This window comes from Bos indicus, chromosome 8, assembly GCF_029378745.1.
Source record: "Bos indicus isolate NIAB-ARS_2022 breed Sahiwal x Tharparkar chromosome 8, NIAB-ARS_B.indTharparkar_mat_pri_1.0, whole genome shotgun sequence".
Lineage (NCBI taxonomy): Eukaryota > Metazoa > Chordata > Mammalia > Artiodactyla > Bovidae > Bos > Bos indicus.
In genome coordinates this window covers 83,037,124-83,064,688 of record NC_091767.1, presented here as the reverse complement: position 1 = coordinate 83,064,688, position 27,565 = coordinate 83,037,124, and the positions used below count along the sequence as shown (strand labels likewise).

Below are 27,565 nucleotides of genomic sequence, written 5' to 3'. Positions count from 1 at the left end.
TTGCGGTGATTGGTTCCGCCCAGGCGCGAAATGTAACGCGGGAAAAACAGGAGTAGGGACCCCGGCGGCAGGTTGTTATTTTCGGGGGCTCGGCGCCTCGCGTCCAGCTTCCCTGTCATCGCAAAGGCAAGCCGCCCGCTGCTTCCTGCAGCTGCAGCCTGCGTTGGAGAGTATAAACAGCGGAGAGCGGGTTTGACCCAAGGGTTGGGGGTCCAGCCCTGACCGTCTGGTCCGGCCGAGCCGTTCTGTTCCTTCACTGGCCGCAGCGCAGGAGAGTTCCAGGAAACGTCCGCCTGCCATGAGCCGGCGGGACTAAGAGCCGGCAAGACTGAGAGCCAGCAACTCGGAGCAGCGCCGGCGAGCGGAGCAAGGACCAGACCCGGGCTCGGGGAGTGCGGCCCACGGCCGCCGGAGCTGCGGATCCGGGCCAGGCAATGATCCGGGGTGTGGAGGCGCAGATGGCGGACAACGCCCCTCAGCCGCCGCCCGTCATCTTCTGCCAGGATTCCCCGAAGCGGGTGCTGGTGTCGGTCATCAGGACGACCCCGATCAAGCCCACATGCGGCGGCGGAGGGGAGCCAGAGCCGCCGCCTCCGCTCATCCCCACCAGCCCTGGCTTCAGCGACTTCATGGTGTACCCGTGGCGCTGGGGCGAGAACGCGCACAACGTGACGCTCAGCCCCGGAGCCTCCGGGGGCGCAGCCTCGGCTGCCTTGCCTGCGGCCGCCGCCACCGCCGAGCACCTGGGGCTTCGCGGACGGGGCGCGCCGCCGCCCACCGTCTCGGCCGCCGCCGCCTCGGGAGGTGAAGACGAGGAGGAGGCGAGCAGCCCGGACAGCGGCCACCTCAAGGTAAGTGGCGCGGGCGGGCGGGGCGCGGGGCAGTCGAGGCCCGTTAACGGCGCTGCGGGGCCGGCAGCGCCCGCGGACTCGGCGGGCGGGGCGGGGCCGAGTTAAAACCGCGAGGTCTCTTTGGCTGCGGTGGGGGCGGGCGGTGGCGGCTGACAGGACGCTGACGTCACTGCCGCGCGCCAAAAATCTGGCCCCCGCACTCGGGGGCGGGACTGGACTTCAGTCATGTGACTTCGGCAGGGGTTTGGGGAGGCCCAGCGGAACGGAAGCCACTGGCCAGCAGGTGCAGTGGGCGGGAACGCGGCCTGGGGGTCACGGACCGGAATGGTCAGCCGGCTTTGTCAGCCGTTCGGCTCACCGCTGAGTCCTCTCTGGAGGGAGAGGGCGGGAGGGGGCCGCAGGCCTTCAACTGTTCCTCTGGGTGCAGGAAGGGAGGGGTTGCGCCGTTTCTGCTTCATCACTGCAGACACCACGACCCTGCTAAAGATGCCTTGCGGAGACGGCCGAAGAACAAGAAGGGACTTAGGGGAATCTTACCCAGCGGGTACAACTGGGCTCCCAGTTGTACTAAGTAAGCGTACAACTTTGCTAAGTTATGAGAGCACAGAGTGGAATCGGACGCTGTTGTCACCGACTTCAAATTGCTTGGAGACGCAGTCTGTTTTAGAACCGGGAAGGATTCAAACCTACAATTTACGGATCAGGCAATTGATACTTAGAGGTATTGGTGAAGGGAGCTCCCCAAGGTACACAGCTAGGTAGCAGGAATGCTGATAGGATAGACGCGTTTTTGTGGCTCCAAGTTCTGAAGCAGGGCTTCCATGGTGGCTCAGTGGTAAAGAATCGGCCTGCTAAGGCAGGAGACGCGAGTTCCATCCCTGGGTGAGGAAGAATTTCCCTGGAGAAGGAAATGGCAACCCACTCCGGTATTGTTGCCTGGGAAATCCCATGAACAGCGGAACCTGGGTGGTTCAGTCCATGGGGTCATAGTAGAGTCGGACACGAGTTAGCTACTAAACAATAACAGAGAAGTATTTGTGTGAGTATTGCTGATACAAGTCCAGCATTCAAGTTCTATTAGTTAAGTGGCTATATAAGGTAAGCAGTTTGTTAAAGATAAATCACCTTGTGGATAAGTGCATCTATATTGGCAAATACTGTATAAATTGAAACAAGTTGGTCATCATTTTACACACAGTAGCAAAGATACTGAAACTCTGTTGAGCCCTGAGGAAATTGGTACAGTTTGTTACTAATTGCATTGTTATTAAAGAACTGTAATTATACAGCTATATGTCTTGACACACTTCAACTCTTAAAGCTATACTTGAGTAAAAATTTGAAAGAAGTAGTAGAAATATTTATATTAGTGCTGAATTTGTGAAGTGAGCAATCACAGTGTGCTGTCTCTAAATAGGCTTTAATAAGCTGGCTGGGTAGCCTAGGTATTTTTCCATATTAATACATTTACATGTTTACCACTTGAAAAAACGTATAGTAGGTTATATAGTTGAGCAACATAAAGACATGTATGCATAATTTACTTGTAGACGATTTTGCATCTATTATTTTATTCTTGATTATAACTGAATCTAATTTTGGATTATCCAAGGAGGTTAATGTTATCATAGATAAATGAAATTCTGTAGGTATGGGGTTTTTTTGTTGTTTGTTTGGTTTGGATTTTTGGCCCCAAACAGTCTATCTTCACATAAATCTTTAAAAAAAAGTTCTTAATAATGCATGAGTTTGAATTTTATTTTTACTTTGTCTATTTATCAGAGGTAAAATATAGTACAAGTTAATGAAAAACATGTAAAAAGCTTTTTATACATGTTACTTTTTTCCCTCCTCACAGTCCTTCATACTATAACTGTTTCATAAATTGTTAGACAAGTTGATCCTTTTATCAGTGAAGAATCCAAATACAGCTCCAAAAAATTCATTCATTTAGCATCTCCATCCTGATGGGGGAAGGTCTGGAATATACTTTGCTTTAAGGCAGTTACCTAGTTTGATTTATGATCAGTACATTCTTTAGTTTTAGTCTAATTCTTTTGTTTTGCTTTTCTAAAGTACTCATAGTTCTTTTATCTCCACATGCATGAGTGAATCATAGTGGTTGAATCTGCTCACATTTTGGGAAGATGGAAAACAAGTCTGAGATATAGTTGGTGCCAATAGCATGCTTTCCTCTGGCCCCCTCCCCCCGTCCCCTTCTCTCAGTATTTGGGTAAGAGGCAATAACTGCTATGGGTTTGAGAACATTTGTGTTCATTCACTGTTTGTTACCACTGCTGGGAAGGGAGGCTTCAGCGTCTCAGTCCTTGCTTTTTTGTTTGTTGCTGCCCAATTTTTGCCTCCCCTGCCTGTGGGGAAAATATCCATCTTCTGCCAGCTTATTTTGGCCCCTCATCACAAGATTGTTTAGCACTATTGGGATACAGTTATATATTACCACTGTCTCTCCCCAGGTTGTAGAATTCTGGGACGGAAGGGAGCAGGTCTAATATTCCTCTGGCAAAGGATATTCCAAGCCCCCATAGCTTGTGCCCTTTACTCAGATTGCATTCATGAAGTTATTTTTCCACTGTGGGACCTGTGTAGTTTGAATTCTCTGCACATCCTCAGATTTACCCTTCAAGACCTGCCAGCTGCCTATCCTGTTTCACCTTTCTATCACAGATCATTTTAAACGTCTAAACTGTACTTAGCCTTGTAGTAGCCAGTAGTTTTGATCACCACCATATTTAAACATAACATCGTATTAACATGTTTCATCAACACAGTAGCCACTATTTATTATTCATTGCCTTGCAGAGCAAACCACCAGACTTTGTGTTGATTGTTTTGAATTTTTTAATCAATTTACCTTGTTTATCTGATGAAAAGAATTAGAGAAGTCCCCAAAGTTAATATCATATGATAAGCAGCAGAACTGATTGGAACCTTTTAAAGCTCTTACTCTTAATCCCTACATGATACTGCTTCTGTGAGTTGACTTTAGAGTTTTTTGTTTTTTTTCCTTTAATATTAAGATTCAAGTAGGAAATTTCCTGGTAGTCCAGTGGTTAGGACTCTTCTTCCACTGTAGGAGGCATGGGTTTGATCCCTGGTCAACTCCTGGTGGGGGAACTAAGATCCTGTATGCTGGGTGGCTTGTCCAAAAAAGGAAAAGGAAAAATGGACTTTCTTGGTGGTCCAGTGGTTAAGAACCCGCCTGCCAATGCAGGAAACATGGGTTCAATCCCTAGTCCAGGAAGATTTCACATGCAGCAGGGAAACTAAGCCCATGCACCACAACACTGAAGCCTACATACTCCAGAACAGCCTGTGCTCTGCAACAAGAGAAACCAGTGTGATAAGAAGCCCATGCACCATGACTAGAAGCAGCCCCTTCTTACTGCACCTAGAGAAAGCCAGCATGTAGCAATGAACACCCAGTGCACCCCCCAAAAAAGAAGATGCAAGTAGACTTATATAGTACACTATTCAAAATGATATCTCAATTGAAGTGCTTTATGAGACTACATGCAATCAGTCAGTTCAGTTCAGTTCAGTTCAGTCGCTCAGTCGTATCCGACTCTTTGCAAACCCATGAGTCGCAGCACGCCAGGCCTCCCTGTCCATCACCAACTCCCGGAGTTTACCCAAACTCGTGTCCATCAAGTTGGTGATGCCATCCAGCCATCTCATCCTCTGTCGTCCCCTTCTCCTCCTGCCCCCAATCCCTCCCAGCATCAGGATCTTTTCCAATGAGTCAGCTCTTCGCATGAGTTGGCCAAAGTATTGGAGTTTCAGCTTCAGCATCACTCCTTCCAATGAACACCCAGGACTGATCTCCTTTAGGATGGACTGGTTGGATCTCCTTGCAGTCCAAGGGACTCTCAAGAGTCTTCTCCAACACCACAGTTCAAAAGCATCAATTCTTCGGCGCTCAGCTTTCTTCACAGCCCAACTCTCACATCCATACATGACCACTGGAAAAACCATAGCCTTGACTAGGCCGACCTTTGTTGGCAAAGTAATATCTCTGCTTTTGAATATGCTATCTAGGTTGGTCATAACTTTCCTTCCAAGGAGTAAGCGTCTTTGAATTTCATGACTGCAGTCACCATCTGCAGTGATTTTGGAGCCCCAAAAAATAAAGTCAGCCACTGTTTCCCCATCTATTTCCCATGAAGTGATGGGACCAGATGCCATGATCTTAAGTTTTCTGAATGTTGAGCTTTAAGCCAACTTTTTCACTCTCCTCTTTCACTCTCATCAAGAGGCTCTTTAGTTCCTCTTCACTTCCTGCCATAAGGGTGGTGTCATCTGCATATCTGAGATTATTGATATTTCTCCTGGCAATCTTGATTCCAGCTTGTGCTTCTTCTAGCCCAGCGTTTCTCAGGATGTACTCTGCATATAAGTTAAATAAGCAGGGTGACAATATACAGCCTTGATGTACTCCTTTTCCTATTTGGAACCAGTCTGTTGTTCCATGTCCAGTTCTAACTGTTGCTTCCTGACCTGCATACAGATTTCTCAAGAGGCAGGTCAGGTGGTCTGGTATTCCCATCTCTTTCAAAATTTTCCACAATAGATAGATACAAATTAAGACTTGTAAAGTTGTGAAGATAAGTCAAAGTAACAGATGGCATTAGGAAGCAGATATGTGAGCCACAGGAAATTTGGATCAAATCTGAATTGGAAAAGGGAAATAAGATCTGTTTACATTTTCTCATAAAAACAAGAAGGTATACACCTCTTCCACTGAAAACTGTTTTTCTTTTCCTTCCAGGTTGTTTGTGTATTTTATTCAAATTTTGCTTTGTAAAAAATGTGTCAAGAACTTTTAGTGTTTTTAGTAATCATGCAAACATCAAGTTTGAATATAACTTTTTCTAAAGCCTAGGGAAATGTGTACATTATTCTAAGTGTCTTGAGAAATAACTCAAACTTTATTAAATAACTTTTTAAAGTTATTGATGTTTGAAAATAAAACATTTATCGTGACATATTTTAGAGAACATTTTAAAATCACTACCTTCTGGTGGTATTGGGATTGTTTTAAAAATTAAAATTGCTGAGATATGCAAACATTTTTAGCAATACCTTCTGGTGGTATTGGGATTGTTTTAAAAATTAAAATTGCTGAGATATGCAAACATTTTTAGCAATATATTTATTTTACTTCTTTCTAGTAGCTTATTTTGCAGCAGTTGCCACATAATAGCACTAAGATACGGAGAAGGCAATGGCACCCCACTCCAGTACTCTTGCCTGGAAAATCCCATGGACAGAGGAGCCTGGTAGGCTGCAGTCCATGGGGTCACTAGGAGTCGGATGTGCTTGAGCAACTTCACTTTAACTTTTCACTTTCATGAGTTGGAGAAGGAAATGGCAACCCACTCCAGTGTTCTTGCCTGGAGAATCCCAGGGATGGGGGAGCCTGGTGGGCTGCCGTCTACGGGGTCGCCAGAGTCAGACACAACTGTAGCGACTTAGCAGCAGCAGCAGCAGTGGCAGCAATAAGATATGTTAGAGTTTCTAATTATTTATTATTATTATTATTTTTGCAGATCATCAAGTAGTCTTGACAAGGTTTGTCTCTTAAATTACAAGTATACTTAGTCACTGATGAGTTAACACTTTGTTATTGTCAAAATGTACATGGAAACATGCTTTTGTTTTTAATTGCTAAGGCTGAAATGAAAAGTTTTCTTAGAGTGACATTTTTGTATATATGGTTAAAAGATGCTCTTTTTTCATTTATTTAGGGTATCAGATGATTACTTGCCTTGCTTAATTTTCTTAGCTAAAAGAATACATTTAGTGAAGCTTTACCTGCATATCACTGAGATGTTGGATTATGTTGCATTTTTCAGCTCTATTTCTCATTTGGAAAATGAACATGTGGTTTGTAGCTGAGACAAGATCTTAGAGTTACTGGGAAGCAACCAAACAGTTAACTTAAACAAAAAATGTTCCCCCACTGTAATTTTTTTTTAACCAAAAACAGAAAATAATAATGGGTAATCTTAAAATTTTGATATTAAATAGTTTACTTATTTGATACTAAATCAGTTATTTCAAATTGTAATACAGTGAATAGTATGTTTTATGTATTTAAAAAACAGTAGGGAAATGATCCTTTTTGCTGTGGCGGAGCTGAATCACTAAAGTTTTTAATTAACCTTATTTCATGTTCCATTTCTTTCTTAACAGAACCAATCACCTGTGATTTTTATGGATCATAGATGGTTTGTTTATTTTGCATTTAAAACAATATTTAAAACAATTATTCATGATACCATGAAGTGAAGTGAAGGTTGCTCAGTCATGTCCGAGTCTTTGAGACCCCATGGACTATAGTCCATGGAACTCTCCAAGCCAGAATACTGGAGTGGGTAGCCATTCCCTTCTCCAAGGGATCTTCCCAACCCAGGGATCAAACCCAGGTCTCCCACATTGCAGGCAGATTCTTTACCAGCTGAGCTATCAGGGAAGCCCCATGATACCATAACCAGCAACAATTTATACAGTTATTGTGGAGAATGGGTGAGATTTTTATCCCATCAACAAACATATATTAACAACGTACCTGAGTCAGTTAGCTTAGGCTAAACCATGCTGCAGAATACAACCTCAAAATCTCAATCTCAACCTATGCAAATCTTGTATTATGCATCCTGTGAGGGTGCTCTTTATCCTGTCATTCTGGGACCTAGAAGGGAATGTTCCCTACCTGGGACATGTGAGTCTTAAGGTGGAGCAGGAAGAGAGATGGTAGAACCTTGTGATGGCTTGTAAACCTTTTGCTCAGAGGTCACACATGTAATTTCCACTCATGTTTTATTGGTCAAAGCAAAGCCATATGGCCAAGTTGGCCTCCATGGGGCTGACAGGAGGGAGGGGCAGTGAATATTTTAACATTGTTAATAATCTGCCACAGTGCTTTCTTACATTCTTTTTTTCTTTTTTCACTTTTGTGGCAAAAAAGAAAAAACAAAAAATTTACCAACTTAACCATTTTAAAGTACTAACTATATGAACATTGTCATAATAGAACTCCAGAACTTTTTTATCTTGTGAAACTGAAACTATACCCATCTAGCTCCCATTTTCTCCATTCTGGATCCTGACAACCACCATTCTGCTTCTGTTTTAAGAGTTTTGAAATTCTTTAGATACCTCATGTAAGTGGAATCATGTAGTATTTATCTTTTTGTGATTTATTTCACTTGGAATAATGTCCTTAATGTTCATCCATGTTGTAGCATATGACAGACTTGCCTTTTTTAAGGCTGAATAATAAGAAAATATCACATTTCCTTTGTCCATTCATTTGTCAGTGGACATTTAGGTTGCTTCCATCTCTAAGCTGTTGGCAAAATAGGTTTTAATATCTATGAATATTTAGACATGATTTATCCTATAAGATACTCATCCATATTGAGATTATGCTTTTCTTTCAAGGTGAACATTGACTGAAGGGAATCTTGCTTATTATCAAGGTTTCAGGCGATGTTTTTAAGCTTTAGGAAGACTTTAGGTTTTTATATGGAAAGCAGTAAAGACATCTTCAGTTTGGATGTAGGTGTTATTTTTTATATATAACTTGTATGTGTAAAAATGTAACTTACCTGGGAAGAAACCTTTTTTTTTTTTTTTCAAGTAAATGCTTATAGTTGATTAGTTTTAGATACCTAGAAATCTTAAGACAGTACAAGGAGTTCCCATAAAGCATGTACCCAGTCTCCTCTGTTGCCATTATCTTACATCATTTTGATACATGTTGTGCTCAATATATTTTTATTTTGCTACACAAAATAAAAATTTGCTACACAGGTCTCATTTGTGGCATGTGCCATCTAATTCCCCAACCAGGGATCAAATCTGGGCCCCCTGCATTGGGAGTGCAGAATCTCAGCCACTGTACCCCTAGGGAAGTCCCACATTCACTGTAATTAATGAACCAAATTGATACATTATTAACTAAAGGCCATAGTATGTTCTGAGCTCTTTAGTTTTTTTTTTTTTTTAATTGAGCTGACATTTACATAGCATAAAATTGACCATCTTAAATTGTAATTCACTAACATTTAGTAGTTCACAAGGTTGTGAAACTACCACCTATATCAAGCTTCAAAACATTTTCATCACCCCCAAAGAAAGTTGCTTATTCATTATTTAGCCACTCGCTTTTCCCCTCTATAGGCAGTCTCTGAAAAACACCAACTGTTTTCTGTCTGGACATCTTATAACATAGATCATACAATATGTGGCCTTCTGTGTCTGACTTCTTTTATTTAGTATACTGTTTTCTGAGGGTCATCCACCATGTAGCATGTATGACTGTTTCTATGACTGAATAACATTCCATTGTATGTGTATATGTACATATATATATATGATACTGTATCACACTGTCAATCTCTTTCACAATGGCTAAACCACTTTACAGTCCCACCAGCAGAAGTTTCCAGTTTCTCCACATTCATGTCAAAAATCACCTTATTTCCTACTTATGTTCCTGGTGGTTTTTTTTTTTTTTTTTTTTAATATAATTGAGTTGGTGTGAAATAGTATTTCACTGTGTTTTTTTTTTTAAATTATTTTTTTTCTCTTCAGGCTTTACTGAAGTATAATTAACCTGAACTGTGGTTTTGATTTGTATTTCCATGACCTTGCTGGCAATATGTATCAATATAACTGCTTTGGAGAAATGTCTCTTCAAGTCCTTTGCCCCTTTTTTATTTGAGTTTTCTTTTTGTTGTGTTGCAAAAGTTCTTTATATATTCTAGATACTGAAACCTATCAGATAAATGATTTGCAACTTATCATATCCCATTCTCTAGGTTGTCTTTTCACTTTCTTGATAATGTCTTTTGACGTGCAAATGTTTTTAATTTCAAGTCCAGTTTGTGTATTCTTCTGTTTCTTATGCTGTTGGTGCCACATCTAAGAATCCACTGTCAAATCTGAGGTCATGAATATTTATCCCTTTTCATTTTTTTAAAAAGAGTTTTAAAGTTTCAGCTTTCACATTTTGGTGTGATGCGTTTTGAGTTAATTTTTGATATATTGTGTGAGGTACGATTTCATTCTTTTGCAGGAAGAAATCCAGTTATCTAAGAACTGTTGAAGAGCTGTTCTTTCCCTATTGAGTGTTCTTGGCACCCTTGTTGAAAATCAGTTGGCCGTAGAATAAGGGTTTATTTCTTGACTCTCTATTTCATTTCATTGGCCTATGTCTATCCTTACACCAGTACCACACTGTCTTAATTTCCATTGCTTTGCAATAGGTTTTGTAAGTGTGAGTCCTCCTGCTTTGTTCTTTTAAAATATTGTTTTGCCTACTTAGAACCTCTTGCAGTTCCATGAGTAGAGGATTGCTTTTTCCATTTCTGCAAAGACCTTTGGGATTTTAATACGGATTGCATTGAACCTGTGTATATGATCTCTTTGACCCATTGGCTATTTCAGAGTGTTTAATTACCACATATTTTATGTGTTTTCCAGTTTCTTTCAGTTACCGGTTTATAGTTTCATTCCATGTGTGTCAGAGAAGATGCTTTGGATGATTTCAATCTTTTAAAATTTACTGATACTTGCTTTGGGCCCAACATATGGTCTGTCTTGGGAAATGCTCCATGTGCACTTGAGAAAAATGGGTATTTCTCTGTTTTTGTGTGAAATGTTCTGCACATGTCTGTTAGGTGTAGTTGGTTCATAGTGTTGTTCAAGTCTTCTTTGTCTTTGTTGACCTGTCTAGTTGTCCTATTCATTAATTGAAAGTGAAAATCTCCAGCTTTTTTGAATTATCTCATTCTATTTTCAGTTCTGCCAGTTTTTGCTTCATATATCTTTGGAGCTCTGTTGTTAGGTATGCATGTGTTTATAATTGTTCTCTTTTTCATCCTTTCACTTTTAACCTTTTTATGTTTTTGGCTCTAAGGTGAGTTTCTTGTCGATAGCATATAGTTGGTTCATTAAAAAAAAAAAAAATCCATTCTGCCAATCTGTGCTTTTTATTTGTAGAATTTAATCAATTTACATTTAAAGTGATTACTTATGAGGAAGAACTACTCCCCTTTTGTTTTCTATATGTCTTATACCTATTGTGTTTATGAATTCCTCCATTACTGCCTCCTTTTGTGATTGAGTTTTTTGTAGTTTATCGTTTTCTTTCCTTTCTTGTTTCCTTTTCTGGTATTCTTTTCCTTCCTTTCTTCTTTTTAGTGATGACCTTGGGAATTTTGCTTAACTTCTTAAAAATGTGAAAAAAATCTATTTTGAATTAATATCACCTTAGTTCCAATAGTATACAAAAGTTCTGCTCCCATATATTTCTGTTTCTCTCCATTTTTGTTATTGTTGTCACAATTACACCTTATATTGTGTTCCCACTAACAAAGATTTACTATTTTTTAATACACTTGGCATTTGCCTTTTATATAGGACAGAAGAGAGACGTTATAAGCCCAAAGTACAATACTTCTAGCTTAGGTAGTTACCTTGTGTTGTTTATTTCTTTGTATGGCTTTGAGTAATTGTCTAGTGTCTTTTCATTTTTGCCTAAAGAATTAACTCCCTTCAGATTTATTGTAGGGCAGATCTGCTAGCAATGAACTCTTCGCGTTTATCTTGGAATGCTTAATGTCTTCATTTTTTAACAATAGTTTTGTTGAATATAAGATTATTGTTTGATTTTTTTCCCTCCCAGCACTTTAAACATATCCCACTGATTTCTACAATTTCTCCTGAGAAATCAGCTGTTAATCCTATTTAGAATTTGTAGGCATGATAAAAACTGCTTCCAGAGTCTTTGTCTTTTGATTGTTTGATTATGTCTCCCTTTGCATCTCTCTTTGTGTTTATTATAGAAGTTGATTGACCTTCTTGGGGGTTTAGACTTGTGTCTTATCAACTCTGGGAAGTTTGCAGCCATTATATCTTTAAATATTCTTTCTGCCCTATTTCCTCTTGCCTCTGGATCTCTGATTGTGTGTGTGTGTTGATAAGCTTAATGCTAAGGTGTCCCCCTAAATTTGTGTGTTGAGATCCTGACCCCCAAAATGATGGTGTTAGGAGATGGGGCCTTTGGGAGGTGGTTAGGTCATGGAGGTGGAGCCCTCATAAACAGAATTAAAGCCGTTATGAAAGAAGCCCTGGAGAGCTCTCCTGCCCGCTTCTGCCACGTGAGGACACAGCAAGAAGGCACTGGCTGTGAACCAGGAAGTAGTCGTTCACCTGACCATGCCGGCACCTTAACCTTGGACTTTACAACCACAAGAACTGTGAGAAATAAATTTCTGTTGTTTATAAGTTTCCCAGTGTGTAGTATTTTGTTTTAGCAGCCCAAATGGGCCCATAAGACACTTGATGTCTTACTGGTGCCTTAGGCCCTGTTCATTCTTTGTCTGTTCCTCAAACTGGATTAAAAATAGTTGACCTATATTTGAATTTGCTGGTTCTTTCCTCCTGCCAGTTCAAATCTGCCATTAAGACTCTGGAGTGAATTTTTTTTTTCTTCTTCATTTCGGTTATTGTATTTTTTAGTTCTAGAATTTCTATATTTTAAACATCATTTGTTTCTTTATTGGCATTCTCTGTTGAAACAGAGTTCTCCTGGTTTTCTTTTGTTCTTTGTCCATGGTTTCTATTACCTCTTTCCACATATTTAAGACAGTTTATTTAACTTCTTTGACTAGTAAGCCCAAGGTCTGCTTCCTCGTAGGAAAAATTAACTCTTATGCATGGGTCGTATTTTTTTTTCTTTGCATGCTTTGTGATATATTGTTGAAAACTGGGTGTTTTGAGTATTATGAAGGAGTAGCTCTGGAAATCAAATTCTCTCTCCTCAGAGTTTGTTTTAATTGTGTACTGTGGTTTGTAGTTGTTTGGTGACTTTTCTAAACTATTTTTGTGAACTCTTTGTTGCATTTGTTCTCTGAAGTCTGTTTTCTTTAGCTTGAGATCAGCTCATATTTTGAGATTTTCTTGAGTGCTTGGAACCAAACAGAGGGCAGGGTTGGGCGGGGGGCGGGGGGGTGGTGGAGAAAGAAAAACAAAGTAAAAAAGTAAAAGCATTTAACTTTGCAGAATGGTTCTGTGCTGTAGCTCTCCTTATATACTTAGCCAGACTGTTTACAGTTCTGTTTTAACCTTCATTTCTTGCTTGTGCTGAGCCTAAAAATCAGTCAGAAGTGAAAGCTTTGATTCTTCTCAGATCTTTTCTGAGTATGATTCCTGTGCTGGGCAAGTATGTGGCTTTCTAAATTCCTTCCTTTAGGATATGTGGGCACTTTTCAATGCCCTAACTTCCCGAAGAAATTCTCTCCCCAACTTGTCCTCCCAGGCTTTTGGTGTGTCTGTGTGCCTTTGTTGAAATCTTTTTCCCCAGGTGGCAGTAAGTTGTTATTGGCCTTACAAGGTTTTGGAGGGATGCCCTCCATGTAGCCACTTTTCTGCCCAGAGAGAGTTCTAAGTTAGTCAGAGCTTCAGGTAGCCTCCAGGCTGGGGAAAACAGGCAAACACAATTCTTTCAGAATATAAAGTCTTCTCTCTTGAACCAGGGACTGGGATCCTACACTGAGAATGAAGGGATCCTACACTGAGAATGAAGACAACTATCTTCAAAGACCACTGTGAGGAGAGGGTGGGGCAAGGAGTTGTTAAGTGTGCTACACAACTTTCCTGCAGTTTTACATTGCCAGTTTCTTGAGTTATTGTTGGCTGAGTTGCTGTAAATTTCTGATTATTTTATGGAGTTGTGACAAAGCTGATTTTGGCAGTTTTTGCTTGATTTTTCAGTGATTTGTGGGGGTTGAGACCTTGAAACTACCTACTCTGCCATTTCACTGATGTCACTGAAGAAAGGTGTTAAATGGTTATTTACAGGCACACCTTTGAGATTCTGTGGGTTTAGTCCTAGACTGCTGCAGTAAAGCCAATACTGCAATAAAGCAAGTCACGCAACTTTTTTGGTTTCTTAGTGAATAAAAAGTTATGTTTATACTATAGTTTCTTTAGTGTGCAATAGCATTATGTCTTAAAAAAAAATGTTGTTCAGTTGCTAAGTCATGTCTGACTCTTTGCAACTCCATGGACTGCAGCACTCCAGGCCTCCCTGTCCTTCAGTATCTCCCAGAGTTTTTTCAGACTCATGTCCATTGAGTCAATGACAACAATGACAATCCAACCATCTCATCTTCTGTTCCCCCACTTCTCCTCCTGCCTTCAGTCTTTCCCAGCATCAGGGTCTTTTCCAAGGAATCTGCTCTTTGCAGCAAATGGGCAAAGTACTGGAGCTTCAGCTCCAGCATCAGTCCTTCCAATGAGTATTTAGGGTTGATTTTCTTTAGAATTGACTGGTTTGATCCTTGCTGTCCAAAAAAACACTTCGGTGCTTCGCTGGTGGTCCAGTGGTTAAGAATCCACCTGCCAATTCAGGGGACATGGGTTTGATCCATGGTCCAGGAGGATACCACATGCTGTGGGGCAACTGAGCCTGTGTGCCACAACTACTGAGCCTGTGCTTTAGAGCCCAGGAACTGCAACAAGAGAAATTACCACAATGAGAAGCCCACACACTGCAACTAGAAAGTAACCCCTGCTTGCCACAACTACAGAAAGCCGGCACACAGCAATGAAGACCCAGAGCAGCCAAAAAAAAAAAAATTTATTTCTAAAAAATGCTAACTACCATCTGACTACACAGAGTTGCTACAAATCCTTCAATTGTAATAAATGCAGTGTCTGCAAAGTGCTTTTCATTCCAATCCCAAAGAAAGGCAATGCCAAAGAATGCTCAAACTACCGCACAATATGGCAACCCACTCCAGTGTTCTTGCCTGGAGAATCCCAGGGACGGGGGAGCCTTGTGGGCTGCTGTCTTTGGGGTCGCACAGAGTCGGACACGACTGAAGCGACTTAGCAGCAGCAGCACACGCTACTAAAGTAATGCTCAAAATTCTCCAAGCCAAGCTTCAGCAATATGTGAACCGTGAACTTCCAGGTGTTCAGGCTGGTTTTAGAAAAGGCAGAGGAACCAGAGATCAAATTGCCAACATCCGCTGGATCATCGAAAAAGCAAGAGAGTTCCAGAAAAACATCTATTTCTGTTTTATTGACTATGGCAAAGCTTTTGACTGTGTGGATCACAATAAACTGTGGAAAATTCTGAAAGAGATGGGAATACCAGACCACCTGACCTGCCTCTTGAGAAATTTGTATGCAGGTCAGGAAGCAACAGTTAGAACTGGACGTGGAACAACAGACTGGTTCCAAATAGGAAAAGGAGTACGTCAAGGCTGTATATTGTCACCCTGCTTATTTAACTAAGAAGCACAAGCTGGAATCAAGATTGCCGGGAGAAATATCAATAAGCTCAGATATGCAGATGACACCACCCTTATGGCAGAAAGTGAAGAACTACAGAGCCTCTTGATGAGAGTGAAAGAGGAGAGTGAAAAAGTTGGCTTAAAGCTCAACATTCAGAAAACTAAGATCATGGCATCTGGTCCCATCACTTCATGGGAAATAGATGGGGAAACAGTGGCTGACTTTATTTTTCTGGGCTCCAAAATCACTGCAGATGGTGATTGCAGCCATGAAATTAAAACACGCTTAGTCCTTGGAAGGAAAGTTATGACCAACCTAGACAGCATATTAAAAAGCAGAGACATTACTTTGTCAACAAAGGTCTGTCTAGTCAAGGCTGTGGTTTTTCCAGTAGTCATGAATGGATGTGAGAGTTGGACTATAAAGAAAGCTGAGCACCAAAGAATTGATGCTTTTGAACTGTGGTGTTGGAGAAGACTCTTGAGAGTCCCTTGGACTGCAAGGAGATCCAACCAGTCCATCCTAAAGGAGATCAGTCCTGGGTGTTCATTGGAAGGACTGATGCTGAAGCTGAAACTCCAATACTTTGGCCACCTGATTCGAAGAGTTGACTCATTGGAAAAGACCCTGATGCTGGGAGGGATTGGGGGCAGGAGGAGAAGGGGACGACAGAGGATGAGATGGCTGGGTGGCATCACCGACTTGATGGACACGAGTTTGGGTAGACTCCAGGAGTTGGTGATGGACAGGGAGGCCTGGTGTGCTGCGATTCATGGGGTTGCAAAGAGTCAGACATGACTGAGCGACTGAATTGAACTGACACAAAGTATGCCTGAATTATGATACTATATTTTAATGAGTGGAGTGAAATAAATTATATTAATGTTTTACAAATTGTTAACAGGATGGAATCCGACGTGGTAGACCCAGAGCAGATACTGTACGGGATTTAATAAATGAAGGAGAGCATTCGTCCAGCAGAATCCGTTGTAACATCTGTAATAGGGTGTTTCCACGGGAGAAATCACTCCAGGCTCACAAAAGGACTCATACAGGTAAGTTGAGCAAATTTTAGCGAATGCCAAAAGTGACACTTAAATGAAAGCTGATTTGATGTTTAGGCCTATAAATTAATTTTTTAGTTGCCTCACATTTCCTTATTGTAAGATTTTAAAAGCAGGCACCATATAGTCAGGTTCTCTTTTGGTGAGGAGGGATAGTTCTGAACATTGATACCATGTGATTTCTAAAGTTGTCATGGTAATTAGTGTAGCTGTCACAGGAGTATTATTACTAAATATGGTTCTATCCTATCTATCCAAATTTTACTTGATATGCCTTTAAGTTGTCTGTTTGACTGTTAAAACTGATTTGTAAGTCAAATCCTAAATCACTAATAGTCAAATTTTTAATAGAATGTCTAGAGTCCTCAGTGCCATCAGGATATTTGAATCTAAGGTGAAGTAATTTTTCAGAAATAAATGTATTGTAGGTAGTTATCCCAAGACTATCATATATCTTTATTTGTGTGAAGAAGTCATACTTGCATTTAAAATACCATACAGAGAAGAAAAAGATAATATAAAGAGGGTCTTGTTCTTGCCACAGAGAAAGTGGGTCCCTGAAGGAGCCATATATTTCTAATAATGACATCAAAAAATTTACAGATGAGGAAACTGAGGCACGAAAGCACCCAATTACCCCTGACTTATAACTTCTCATACTCTTTAGTCTAGAAGTATACTGCCAATACAGTAACGTATGTGGCCCTTGAGCACTTGAACTGTGGCTCGTCCAGATTGAGATGAGCAGTATGCATAAAATACACTTAGTATGAAAAAAAGAGTAAACAATGTCCTTAATAATTTTTGATAATGATTACAAATTGAAATGATTAAATTTTAGATGTATTGAGTTAAATAAAGTGTATAGTTAAGTTCATTTTACCTGTTTTTTATTACTTTGTGAACGTGGCCATTAGAAGTGGTTCTCATTCTATTTCTCTTGGTCTGTTCAGTTCGGTTCAGTTCAGTCACTCAGTCGTGTCTGACTCTTTGAGACCCCATGAATCGCAGCACGCCAGGCCTCCCTATCCATCACCAACTCCCAGAGTTCACTCAGACTCAGGTCCATCGAGTCATTGATGCCATCCAGCCATCTCATCCTCTGTCTTCCCTTCTCCTCCTGCCCCCAATCTCTCCCAGCATCAGTCTTTTCCAGTGAGTCAACTTTTCACATGAGGTGGCCATAGAATTTGTGTTTTTAACCTGTAGTCCCTTGTTTGTTCCACTATGTTTATGGTTATCACCTGTTTCTTTTTTCTTTTAGTTTTTGAAAAGATAAAGTTCAATGACATGCTAGAATATAGGTGTTCTTAGCTAAATTTCTGAAAAGGGGTAAAGTTTTAATTTTGAATCATTATAAACTAAGGTGGCCAAGAGGTTTTGAATTCAGGTACCATTCAGTAAAACTATTATTTCATGCATATCTGACTCTGAGAATTTTTTTCAATCAACTTAGCCTGAAATATGGAGAAGGAAATGGCAACCCACTTCAATATTTTTGCCTGGAGAATCCCAGGGACATAGGAGCCTGGTGGGCTGCTGTCTATGGGGTCACACAGAGTCGGACACGACTGAAGTGACTTAGCAGCAGCAGCAGCCTGAAATAACCCCAAATAAGCGGTTCACAGCTATAGAGTACATGTTGCCAGTGTGGAATCAGTTGCCACGATTCAAGATGACGTGGCATAATAAAAAGGTGCTTGAGTCCAGTACTGATCTACCACTGATCCATTGTGTGCCACCCAATACTTCTACACCTATTACACTGTGTGCCAGGGACCTGAGCCCAAGATATCCATGCTATAGTTAAGTTCTAATGGTATATGCTTTCAGAGAGTAGAAAAACTTTTCTCTTACTCTAGTCTATGTTTATTAACTTGTGTCCAACTGTTACATTCATTTAGTACATTTCTAAATAAAAAATTTAGGGAAGACTCATTACTGTTCTTTGAGTCATATTGGAAGAATCAATGTATAATTGTTGACCAAAGAATGTTTATTCAGGAAGTAAGTTTAATTATGATTGAACAACAACCTTTTTGAGCACTTTGTTTAGCCTGACACTATGCCGTGTACAGAAATTGAAATTGAGTACAAGGTGCTATTCGTCTTTGTATAAGGAGAGTTCATGATACAGAAACAATATAGGATACTAAGTTAGTGGAAGGATATGTTGCTGAATTATTTGGAGGTGGGGGCGGTGGGGGTAGAAGTAGTTTCACTGGGAGCCTACTGGATTGGGAAGATTTGAATGGGCAGAAAAGACAGGGATTTCAAGGAGTAGAAGGTAGGGAACTGCCTCATGGCTGGAATGAATCTCCAGGAGGGAAGTTAAGATAAACCCTGCTCCCGAACCCAGTAGCTACAGTGCAGGTATTAGAGGGCCATTTAAAAGTCAGCAGACCGTTTTTGCTTGTTCGAGGAGAATAGTAGGGTTTGGGGTGGTTTTAGAGAGTTGTTGGATGGAAAAAGCAAGTGCTCTGTGTCATCTACTCCAAAAGTGGTACACAGAGGCAGAGACTAGCCACCAGCCAGGCTTCCTTCTAGGTGGGGGGTGACCAGTCTGACCAGAGGAGGGTGGCAGTGGAGACATTTTAAATAATCAGCAAGAGCTAGCGACTTAGACTGCAGGGAGAAATATGGGATAAGCTGAAGATGATAACTGCGAAGATTGTGAACCTCGGTACCTAAAAGCTCAAGGGCTAAAGAAAACATTGTGCTTCCAGAGTGATTAGCTGCTTCATATTATCCAAGTGTGCCCTTAGCACTTCCATTTGCAGCTCTGTAGAGGCTGTAGCATGTTTTATTGTTGTTTGCAGTCATGACTTATGTAAAGGTTGATTCTCTCGCCCCGCCTCTTCCCCCTCCCCACCTTATTGTCTCATAAATATAACATCTGTTTACTTAGGTGAGAGACCTTATCTGTGTGACTATCCAGACTGTGGAAAAGCCTTTGTTCAAAGTGGACAGCTCAAAACCCATCAGCGTCTTCACACCGGAGAAAAACCTTTTGTTTGTTCAGAAAACGGTATGGTGTTAGAAGTTGTTAGAAGTTAAGTTTATGGAATAACCGTTTGTGAGTTAAAGGTTAAAATATCTTTTGCTTGAATTTTTAGTAAGTGAAATTTTTGATAGAGATTTTATCAAACCTCTTAAGTTAATATTTCCTTGCTAATATGTGATCCAGGCTCAATTGCTGGGAAATGATTGATTTTTAAGCAAAGTATTCTTTTTAGGTGAAAATCTTTATAAAGGGCAATTAAAAATCTATAACCAATTGCAGGCAGTAGAAAACTATTCAAGTAAATACAGCCTTTAGCATAGGTGTTAAACTTTTTAACTGTTAAACTGAAGGAAGCACATTATTGTCTAAATTTTCAGGAGGGGCAGGGGTGGGGAGGATTTTACCAGCTCAACATTGCTACTGTTGGTTATTTCTTAACACTTTTCTTAAGTGTTTACTTACTGTTTTACCAGTTTCTTAATCTGTTTTTCTTATGTACATTTTTACACAGTTATATTTGAAATTCAATACAGTTTTGTTCTGTTGCTCCGTGGTTTTCTTGATTAATATCAGTTGTTACAAATGTAGCACATATACATAACGATTGCCTCAGTGTTAGATATTGAATATTTAATTTGCTTTTAAAATTTGCTTGTTATCAACAAACCCGAGAGGCCTGTTTTCCTATTTAAAGCTTTATTTACCTTTTGGGATTTTTTTATGACAGATGCCAAGAACGAAATTCCTGGGTCAGAGATTTTTGAATATTTTTATGACTTGTGCTAATAAATTACTTTCCCCTGGGGTTTAATGCATTTACATTGCAATGACCAGGAAGTGAAAGAACCGCCTTCACCTTCCTCTCAGTGGCATTGATAATACCAGCTTAAGGTTATTTTTTTTTCTCAAGTTACAGAATGATAAATCTCATCATCTTATTTTATTTTTTTTGGATACCAGTGAAACTGAACGCTTTCCATGTCTGCTGGATATCCAGATTCTGATGAAGTGTGTTTCCCTCTGTGTTTTGAAGGCTGCCTAAGCAGATTCACCCATGCAAACCGCCACTGTCCGAAGCACCCTTATGCCAGGCTGAAGCGCGAGGAGCCCACAGATGCTCTCAGTAAGCCCCAGGCTGTGGATAACCAGGCTGCCGCTGAGTGGTTGGCAAAGTAAGGCTCTCCCTGCAGTCTACAGTGGAACACTGCCCAGTGTGCGGGTTAAAGCTGGGGACTTACACAGTTCTATCAGTTTAAGTTGCTTTTGTACACGTTTTTTAAAAATAACTTGAAATGGCACTTTATTTCTTTAAAGCACAGAATTGTCAGGAGTTTTATTTGGATCTGTGTGCGATAGAAGACTACTGTATGATATTAGTCTGAGTGCCCAGACCACAATGTATTTAAAAGCAAGGGTTTACCCCATTTGAAAATAATGCTTTTTATGTGTTGCATTTCATTTGTCATTAGTACAATCCGTCTTCATTTTCTTTATATTGAATTTAGTGATGTATTGATTATTAGAGAGAGAGAGACTAGAGGTTCTTCTAAAGTAAAATTTCCCAAAGCATCCAGTTTCTTTTTTTTTAATGGCAACAAAGGGACCAGTATAAAAACATTCCTGTAAGGATATTTTGATTTAAGGAGTCCTCACACACCAGCAGCAGCTGATTGTGCCATTCCCTAGCTTCACTAGTCTCCTCTGCACTGAGGATAAACTCTAGAATCCCTAATTATGTTCTGTGGTTCTGCCTTCCTCTAGAACACAACTGTCTCCAGCCACTTGGGTTCCTTGTCTCTCTACAGCGCTGTTCCCATAGTTTCTAGCCCTTTGTGCTCACTTCTTTCTTCATTTAGCCACTCTGTTCATTCTTCATTTCTTACTCAGATTAAACATCACTTCAGGAAGTTCTTCCCTAACCTACCCGGTAACCCTCAAAACAAATAAGGTTAAATCCACTTAACAGATGATTTTATAACACATTGTATTTTCTATCTCAAAACCTCCATCACACATTTATTTATTCAATGACTATCTTCCCTGCAGGATCATAAGCTCCACAAAGGCAGGGATTGGGTTTGTCTCAAGTATTGCACCATTTTCTTCCTCCCTCTTCCTCCTTGCTGGCCTCCACTGCCCCATTAAATCTAATTTTGCCCAAGCCAGAAACTAACTAGTTATCTTTGTCTTTACCTTATTTTTCTCCCATCTACTCAGTGACAAACCTATGGATTCTACTTCCTTTACAACTCTCAGATTCAGCCACTTAAGTCTTCTCAATCTGTACTTCATGCTGCTGCCAGAGCAGTCTTTCTAAAATGCTAGTATGGTTCTCAGTATGAAGTCTAAACCCTTTATTATAGCATTCAAAGCCCTTACCTAGTTCTTGCTGATCTTGCTGACTTGTATTTTGCTGTTTTCCTTTTCTAGTTGTCCTTGAAGTCATATTGAACTTCTTGCATTTCTCTTTTTATATTTCTTAGTATTTCCAAGTTTTCTAGTTTGAGTAGTCTGGGTTTCCTGAAATCTGGTAGTTGTAATTTTTTTTTTTGTATGTAATTTTAAAAACAGCTTTATTGAGGCATAATTGTCAAACAATAAATTGTACACATTTAAAGCACATAATTTGATGTGCTTTGACATATGTAGATATATGTGAAACCATCACCAAAATCAAGATAGTGAGCATACCCATCACTTCCACAAGCCTCCTCATGTCCCTTCGTAATCCACTGATGTAAGCCTGCATCTCCCTGCCACTGTCAGCCCCCCAAAACACTCATCTGCTTTCTCTCTGTACAGTTCGTTCACATTTTCTAGAGTTTTCTACAAATGGAATTGCCCACTATGTACTTGGTTGGCTTCTTTCAACCAGCATAAATTATTTTGAGAGTCATGGTGTTGTTGAGTGTATAAGTTCATTCCTTTTTATAGCTGTGCAGTAATCTGTTGGATGGCCATAACTCCAATTATTTATTCATTCACCTCTTGATGGGCCTTTATGTTGGTTTTGGCTATTACAAATAAAGCTGCTATGAACATGAATGGACATTTTTGTAGGTAATGGTACTGTGATTTAAATATGCCTTTCTTTGGTTTTCAAAAACGGTGGAATATTTGCATTTTCTCTTGTGAGTTATCAGTTGACCATGCAATAGAATAATGATGGTGCTCTTAAATTCTTGAATAAGCTCTATGTGTTACCCTTATTAATCCATTTGTGCTCTTTTTGGTGGGTTTAAACTTTCTCATAATTTGCTGTATCAGAAGCCAACATCCCTCTGTGGAAAGGATAAATAGACTTCTATGATTATTCTATTTCTATATTTTACTCTAGTCTATTTCACATGTGATCTTGAAATCAGTTTAATGATGAAAACACATGACTCCAGAGCTGAGTCTGAGCTGCTATTTGTTGACTGTGGAATTCTAAGCAAGTCCTTCAGCTTCCTGAACTTGAGTTTTCCCCTCTGTTATGGAATCACAGCAGATGGTGACTGCAGCCATGAAATTAAAAGACGCTTACTTCTTGAAAGGAAAGTTATGTCCAACCTAGATAGCATATTGAAAAGCAGAGACATTACTTTGCCAACAAAGGTCCGTCTAGTCAAGGCTATGGTTTTTCCAGTGGTCATGTATGGATGTGAGAGTTGGACTATAAAGAAAGCTGAGCACCGAAGAATTGATGCTTTTGAACTGTGGTGTTGGAGAAGACTCTTGAGAGTCCCTTGGACTGCAAGGAGATCCAACCAGTCCATTCTAAAGGAGATCGGTCCTGGGTGTTCTTTGGAAGGACTGATGCTAAAGCTGAAACTCCAGTACTTTGGCCATCTCATGTGAAAAATTGACTCATTGGAAAAGACCCTGATGCTGGGAGGGATTGGGGGCAGGAGGAGAAGGGGACGACAGAGGATGAGATGGCTGGATGTCATCACTGACTTGATGGACGTGAGTCTGAGTGAACTCTGGGAGTTGGTGATGGACAGGGAAGCCTGGCGTGCTGCGATTCATGGGGTTGCAAAGAGTCAGACACGACTGAGCGACTGAACTGAACTGATGGAAACATGTGGAGAAGGAAATGGCAACCCACTCCAGTGTTTTTGCCTGGAGAATCCCAGGGACAGAGGAGCCTAGTGGGCTGCCATCTATCGGGTCACACAAAGTTGGACACGACTGACACGACTTAGCAGCAGCAGCAGCAGCAGCATAGAAACATGTAACATATTCACTTTGTAACTTTATAAACTGAAACACACAAAATAATACTGTAGTAAAGACCCCCTCCACTCCCTTTTTTTTTTTTTAGAAAAGTGAACATTGGAGAGTCTTATCTATGCGTGTAAGTAATGCGGATGCATTTCATTACAGGTACTGGGAAACACGAGAGCAGCGCACTCCCACCTTGAAAGGAAAGCTGGTTCAGAAGGCTGACCAGGAGCAGCAGGACCCGCTGGAGTATCTCCAGTCTGACGAGGAAGACGACGAGAAGAGTGGTGCGCAGCGGCGGCTCCAGGAGCAGCGGGAGCGCCTGCACGGAGCCCTCGCTCTCATCGAGCTTGCCAACCTGACGGGAGCACCGCTTCGCCAGTAGCCCGAACACTGACTCTTCCACTGTACAAAAGTACTGCCCAGCATACTTAAAAAGTAGATCCTTGGGCATAAGCTAAGCACCTTATTTGCTTATCATAGGCTGCTATTCTGTAGAAATGTATGAAGAATGTCATTGCCCCAGAATATGGGGTGAGAGAGAATTGCACTTTTTTATATGGTAAAAGATTTGTTGTAAAGTTTAAAATATTTTGTAAATATGGGACTTCTAGTACAGGGTAGAAAACTACGTATTGTGGGAGGCTAGATTTTGCAAGTTTAATGCATTCATTGGAAGCAGTTCTCACAGAAAGCACTTTCTGAATAAGACACTTGTATGGGGGAAAAAAAAAAAGCATGGTACATGTAGCCAAAGAAGGTTTAAATAGATTATTTATAAGATCATTTTTAACAATGTATATTAGTATGTTTAATAATACTGTAAACACTGAAGCAAGCAGAAAGTATAAGATGTGAGTAAGGTATGTATTTTAAAATTGCAAAATAGTGTGCCTAATAAGACTAGAGATGGAAAACTGACTTTCAGAAGACTTTCTAACTTTGGGACTTTGGAAGAAAACAGATATTTGAAGATCTTGGTAAGATGAACAGTAGTTAAAAATTTTCAAAATTGTATTGAAATCAGTCTTATTCTCTCTTTCTGAGGTTTTACAACTCACTATGATGTTTAGGTTTGAAAGCACTTGTCATTCCTAGCTTGTTAACTTGGGAACTTTTGCACATTTCATGTTTCTCATTTGCTGAAATCGAATGATTAATCTTGCAAAGTCTAGGTAACTTGGTAATCGGTATTTTAAAAATGTATTATGGGCCCTGTAATGAGATTTGGCACTTGGATTTTTATTAATAAAAGGGACATCTACAGGGTTGTTTTGTAGTGAACCGTTTTAGATCTTTTGTTAGCAAACACTAAATTTAAATGTACTGCTTGTTTAGAATTATTAGCAAATGGAAGCCTCCTATTTATATTTTCAGTGCATAAAGCCACCTTCTTGCTTTACTTCAGAATAACATGCCAAGCTATTTTGTGTTCACTAAATTTAGCTATCAGTTAAACACTGCAGAAAATATTAGCTACTCAAATAAGTAGGCTTCCGGAATAGTTTTAACTGCAAGTGTGTTAACTTGTGTGGTGGTTTTAAATAATTTTTTCCAAAATAGATGAAATTTTTAAACACCACTTTATGTACTGAAGCATGAATAGAAAAATGAAGAGCAGAGTAGTTCACCTCCTTTATGTAGGCATAAACTTCCATCATTTTACCTTGTTTTAAGCAGAAACTAAATAACATGCATAGCATGGTAATTTTATAGATTGCTTAATTGGAATAAACATCACAATAAGAGAAATAAGGGCTCGTCAGTGCCTTTTTTTCTTTTTTTTGTATTGAAGTAGTAGCCTACAGATGTAGTTTAAACATCTAAAATGTAGGCTTCTTTATCTCAAAATCCCAATGTGTTGCAGTACACAGATAGTTTAAAACATATAGCCATGGGGAAGGGGATGTATGTAAATGTACTGAAATGAGGCAAAAGTGTGAAAGATAATAGTAACAAATAATGTGTATGATGAGGACATACTTTAAAAATGTAATTCCTCTGTACAGTAAATTACAAATCTTAAGGGATTTTTTTTTTTTTTGTAATAAGAGAATTTATATTTGTAATGGTCTAAGAATTTTTTTTTTGTAATCTGGTATATAGAATTTTAACTTGGAGCACTTATGAGCACAGACTATAGCATCTGAATTTTCTTGGTTTAGGTTTCAACATTTTTCTCTAGAATTTTTCCTCTCAAATATGACTTAAATGAACTATAAAAAGCTTCATTGGTTTTGGGAAATTTAATGAACTTACCTAAAGAAGGAAATGCAGTAGGAATTTAAAAAATACAAATATTTGCCTGTTCACACATAATAAAATTTAAGGCCTTCAAAAGTAAGAGTTTTTGTTTGTTTCTCCTGTCAGCTTTTGTCAATTATAATAGTTATATTCACAAACATTTTTTATTTGTATAATTGGAAGTTTTAAGAAATTATTACAATTATTTACTATAGAAATATTTAAAATGTTCCTTTTTTGATATAAGCTATATATTTGGAAAAATACATTGGCATCTAAAATTTGAGGTGTGTTAAAAATGTGGTTTACATTCAAATTTTTGAAGTGTTTTATGCTTCATATGGCTAAGTTGTAGTTTGGCAGAGTTAACAGCATAAGAATAAACATGCTGTAATTTTAAAAGTTGCTTTGAATAAAAACTTACTTTAATTTACAGTTTAAAGTACATGCTCATTCTTAAACCCTTTATAATTTGTTTTCCTTTTAAAAATACAATAACCATGATATAAAAATTTAAAGATGGAAAGAAATATCACGTAACCATACATTCTCCTGTTATTATTATTTTTGGTGCATTTTATATTTCATTCCAGTCTCAGACATCTTTTTAGCATAGTTGGAACCATTGTGTGAATTCCTTTTCCTTACTTTAAAATTTTGGCCTTTTAGACTGTAGATATTCATTTAACTTCTTCATCTGTTTTCATTATTACAGTGTAAAAATACTTATGTGAAAAAGCATCAAACTACTGCCAGCTCTATCCCAGGTTTTATATTAGGGTAATCAGGAACTGGAGTTTTAGTTCACTTATATCCAGGATGTGTTGAATCTGAAGTCAACCCTGGAGAATCCACTCAAGGCTCGTTTACTTTTCTGAGTCTAGCAAATTGCTTTAATTTTTAAATTATTTTTGGTGGATCTTTAGTTGTTTACTTGCAATGGCAAGGTTTCAGCCTGTCCAGGCTTTGTGCAAAAGAATTTCACAAGCAACTCTTCAGTGTGAGTTGTGGTTTAAACACAAAAGGATGAGATTTTTGACAGTGACTTAAGTTCCAGGAAGTATGTACACAGAAGCAAATTAAATGCAAATATGATTAAGGCTGTCTAGAAAAGTGACTTTAAAATACTGTCTTGGACTTGTGGTCCAGTGGTTAAGACTCCAGGCTTCCAATGAAAGGGGGGGCAGGTGCTGACCCCTAGTCTAGGAACTAAGATCCCACATGCCTTGTGGTGTGGCCAAAAAAAAAACAAACCCCAAAGTGTCTTGTTGCCAAAACTTAGTTGGAGACTCTGGGACTTACTGGAAACTTAGTTGATCTTTCTGATGAACTTAACTAAAATGACTTCCAATTTCAGATTTTGAATTCAACCTGAGTATGAATTTATTTTCTATTTTAAAAGTCATGTATATTCCTTTTCTGTTTTGGGTAATGTAGACTTCCTTTCTGGCTTTTTTAGTGCTAGTTATTTGTTAAAAGGGTCACAAAGAGTCAGACACCACTGACCAACTAACACGTCACATCACATCTTCAGTTCAGTTCAGTTCAGTCGCTCAGTCGTGTCCAACTCTTTGCGACCCCATGAATCGCAGCACGCCAGGCCTCCCTGTCCATCACCAACTCCCGGAGTTTACCCAAACTCATGCCCATTAAGTTGGTGATGCCATCTAATCATCTCACCCTCTGTTGTCCCTTTCTCCTCCTGCCTTCAATCTTTGCCAACATCAGGGTCTTTTCAAATGAGTCAGCTCTTCGCATCAGGTGGCCAAAATATTGGAGTTTCGGCTTCAACATCAGTCCTTCCAATGAACACCCAGGATTGATGTCCTTTCTAATCAATACCAAAAATGTTCTTGGTCGTT

The 27,565-nt window shown here is 39.7% G+C and overlaps 1 protein-coding gene across 2 annotated transcripts; it reads left to right on the top strand.

The window, feature by feature from the left end:
• ZNF367 (zinc finger protein 367) lies at positions 1-26,138 on the top strand. Of its 2 annotated transcripts, none has more exons than XM_070795096.1 (5): positions 1-851; positions 16,090-16,240; positions 19,158-19,277; positions 20,287-20,425; positions 23,622-26,138. In XM_070795096.1, the coding sequence occupies exons 1-5, from the start codon at positions 435-437 to the stop codon at positions 23,842-23,844; spliced, it is 1,050 nt and encodes a 349-aa protein (XP_070651197.1). In that variant the 5' UTR covers positions 1-434; the 3' UTR covers positions 23,845-26,138. The 2 variants fall into 2 exon arrangements, with proteins under 2 accessions (XP_070651197.1, XP_070651198.1); XM_070795097.1 differs by lacking the exon at positions 1-851 and adding an exon at positions 9,411-12,139.
• Positions 26,139-27,565: the final 1,427 nt, after the last annotated feature.

What these genes read in the sequence shown, in the direction of transcription:
- ZNF367 (XM_070795096.1), top strand. Translation starts at nt 435, where the DNA reads ATGATCCGGGGTGTGGAGGCGCAGATGGCGGACAACGCCCCTCAGCCG. An exon ending in TCACAAAAGGACTCATACAG is followed by an intron (nt 16,241 to 19,157) that starts GTAAGTTGAGCA and finishes CTGTTTACTTAG; the next exon opens with GTGAGAGACCTTATCTGTGT. An exon ending in TTTTGTTTGTTCAGAAAACG is followed by an intron (nt 19,278 to 20,286) that starts GTATGGTGTTAG and finishes TGTGTTTTGAAG; the next exon opens with GCTGCCTAAGCAGATTCACC.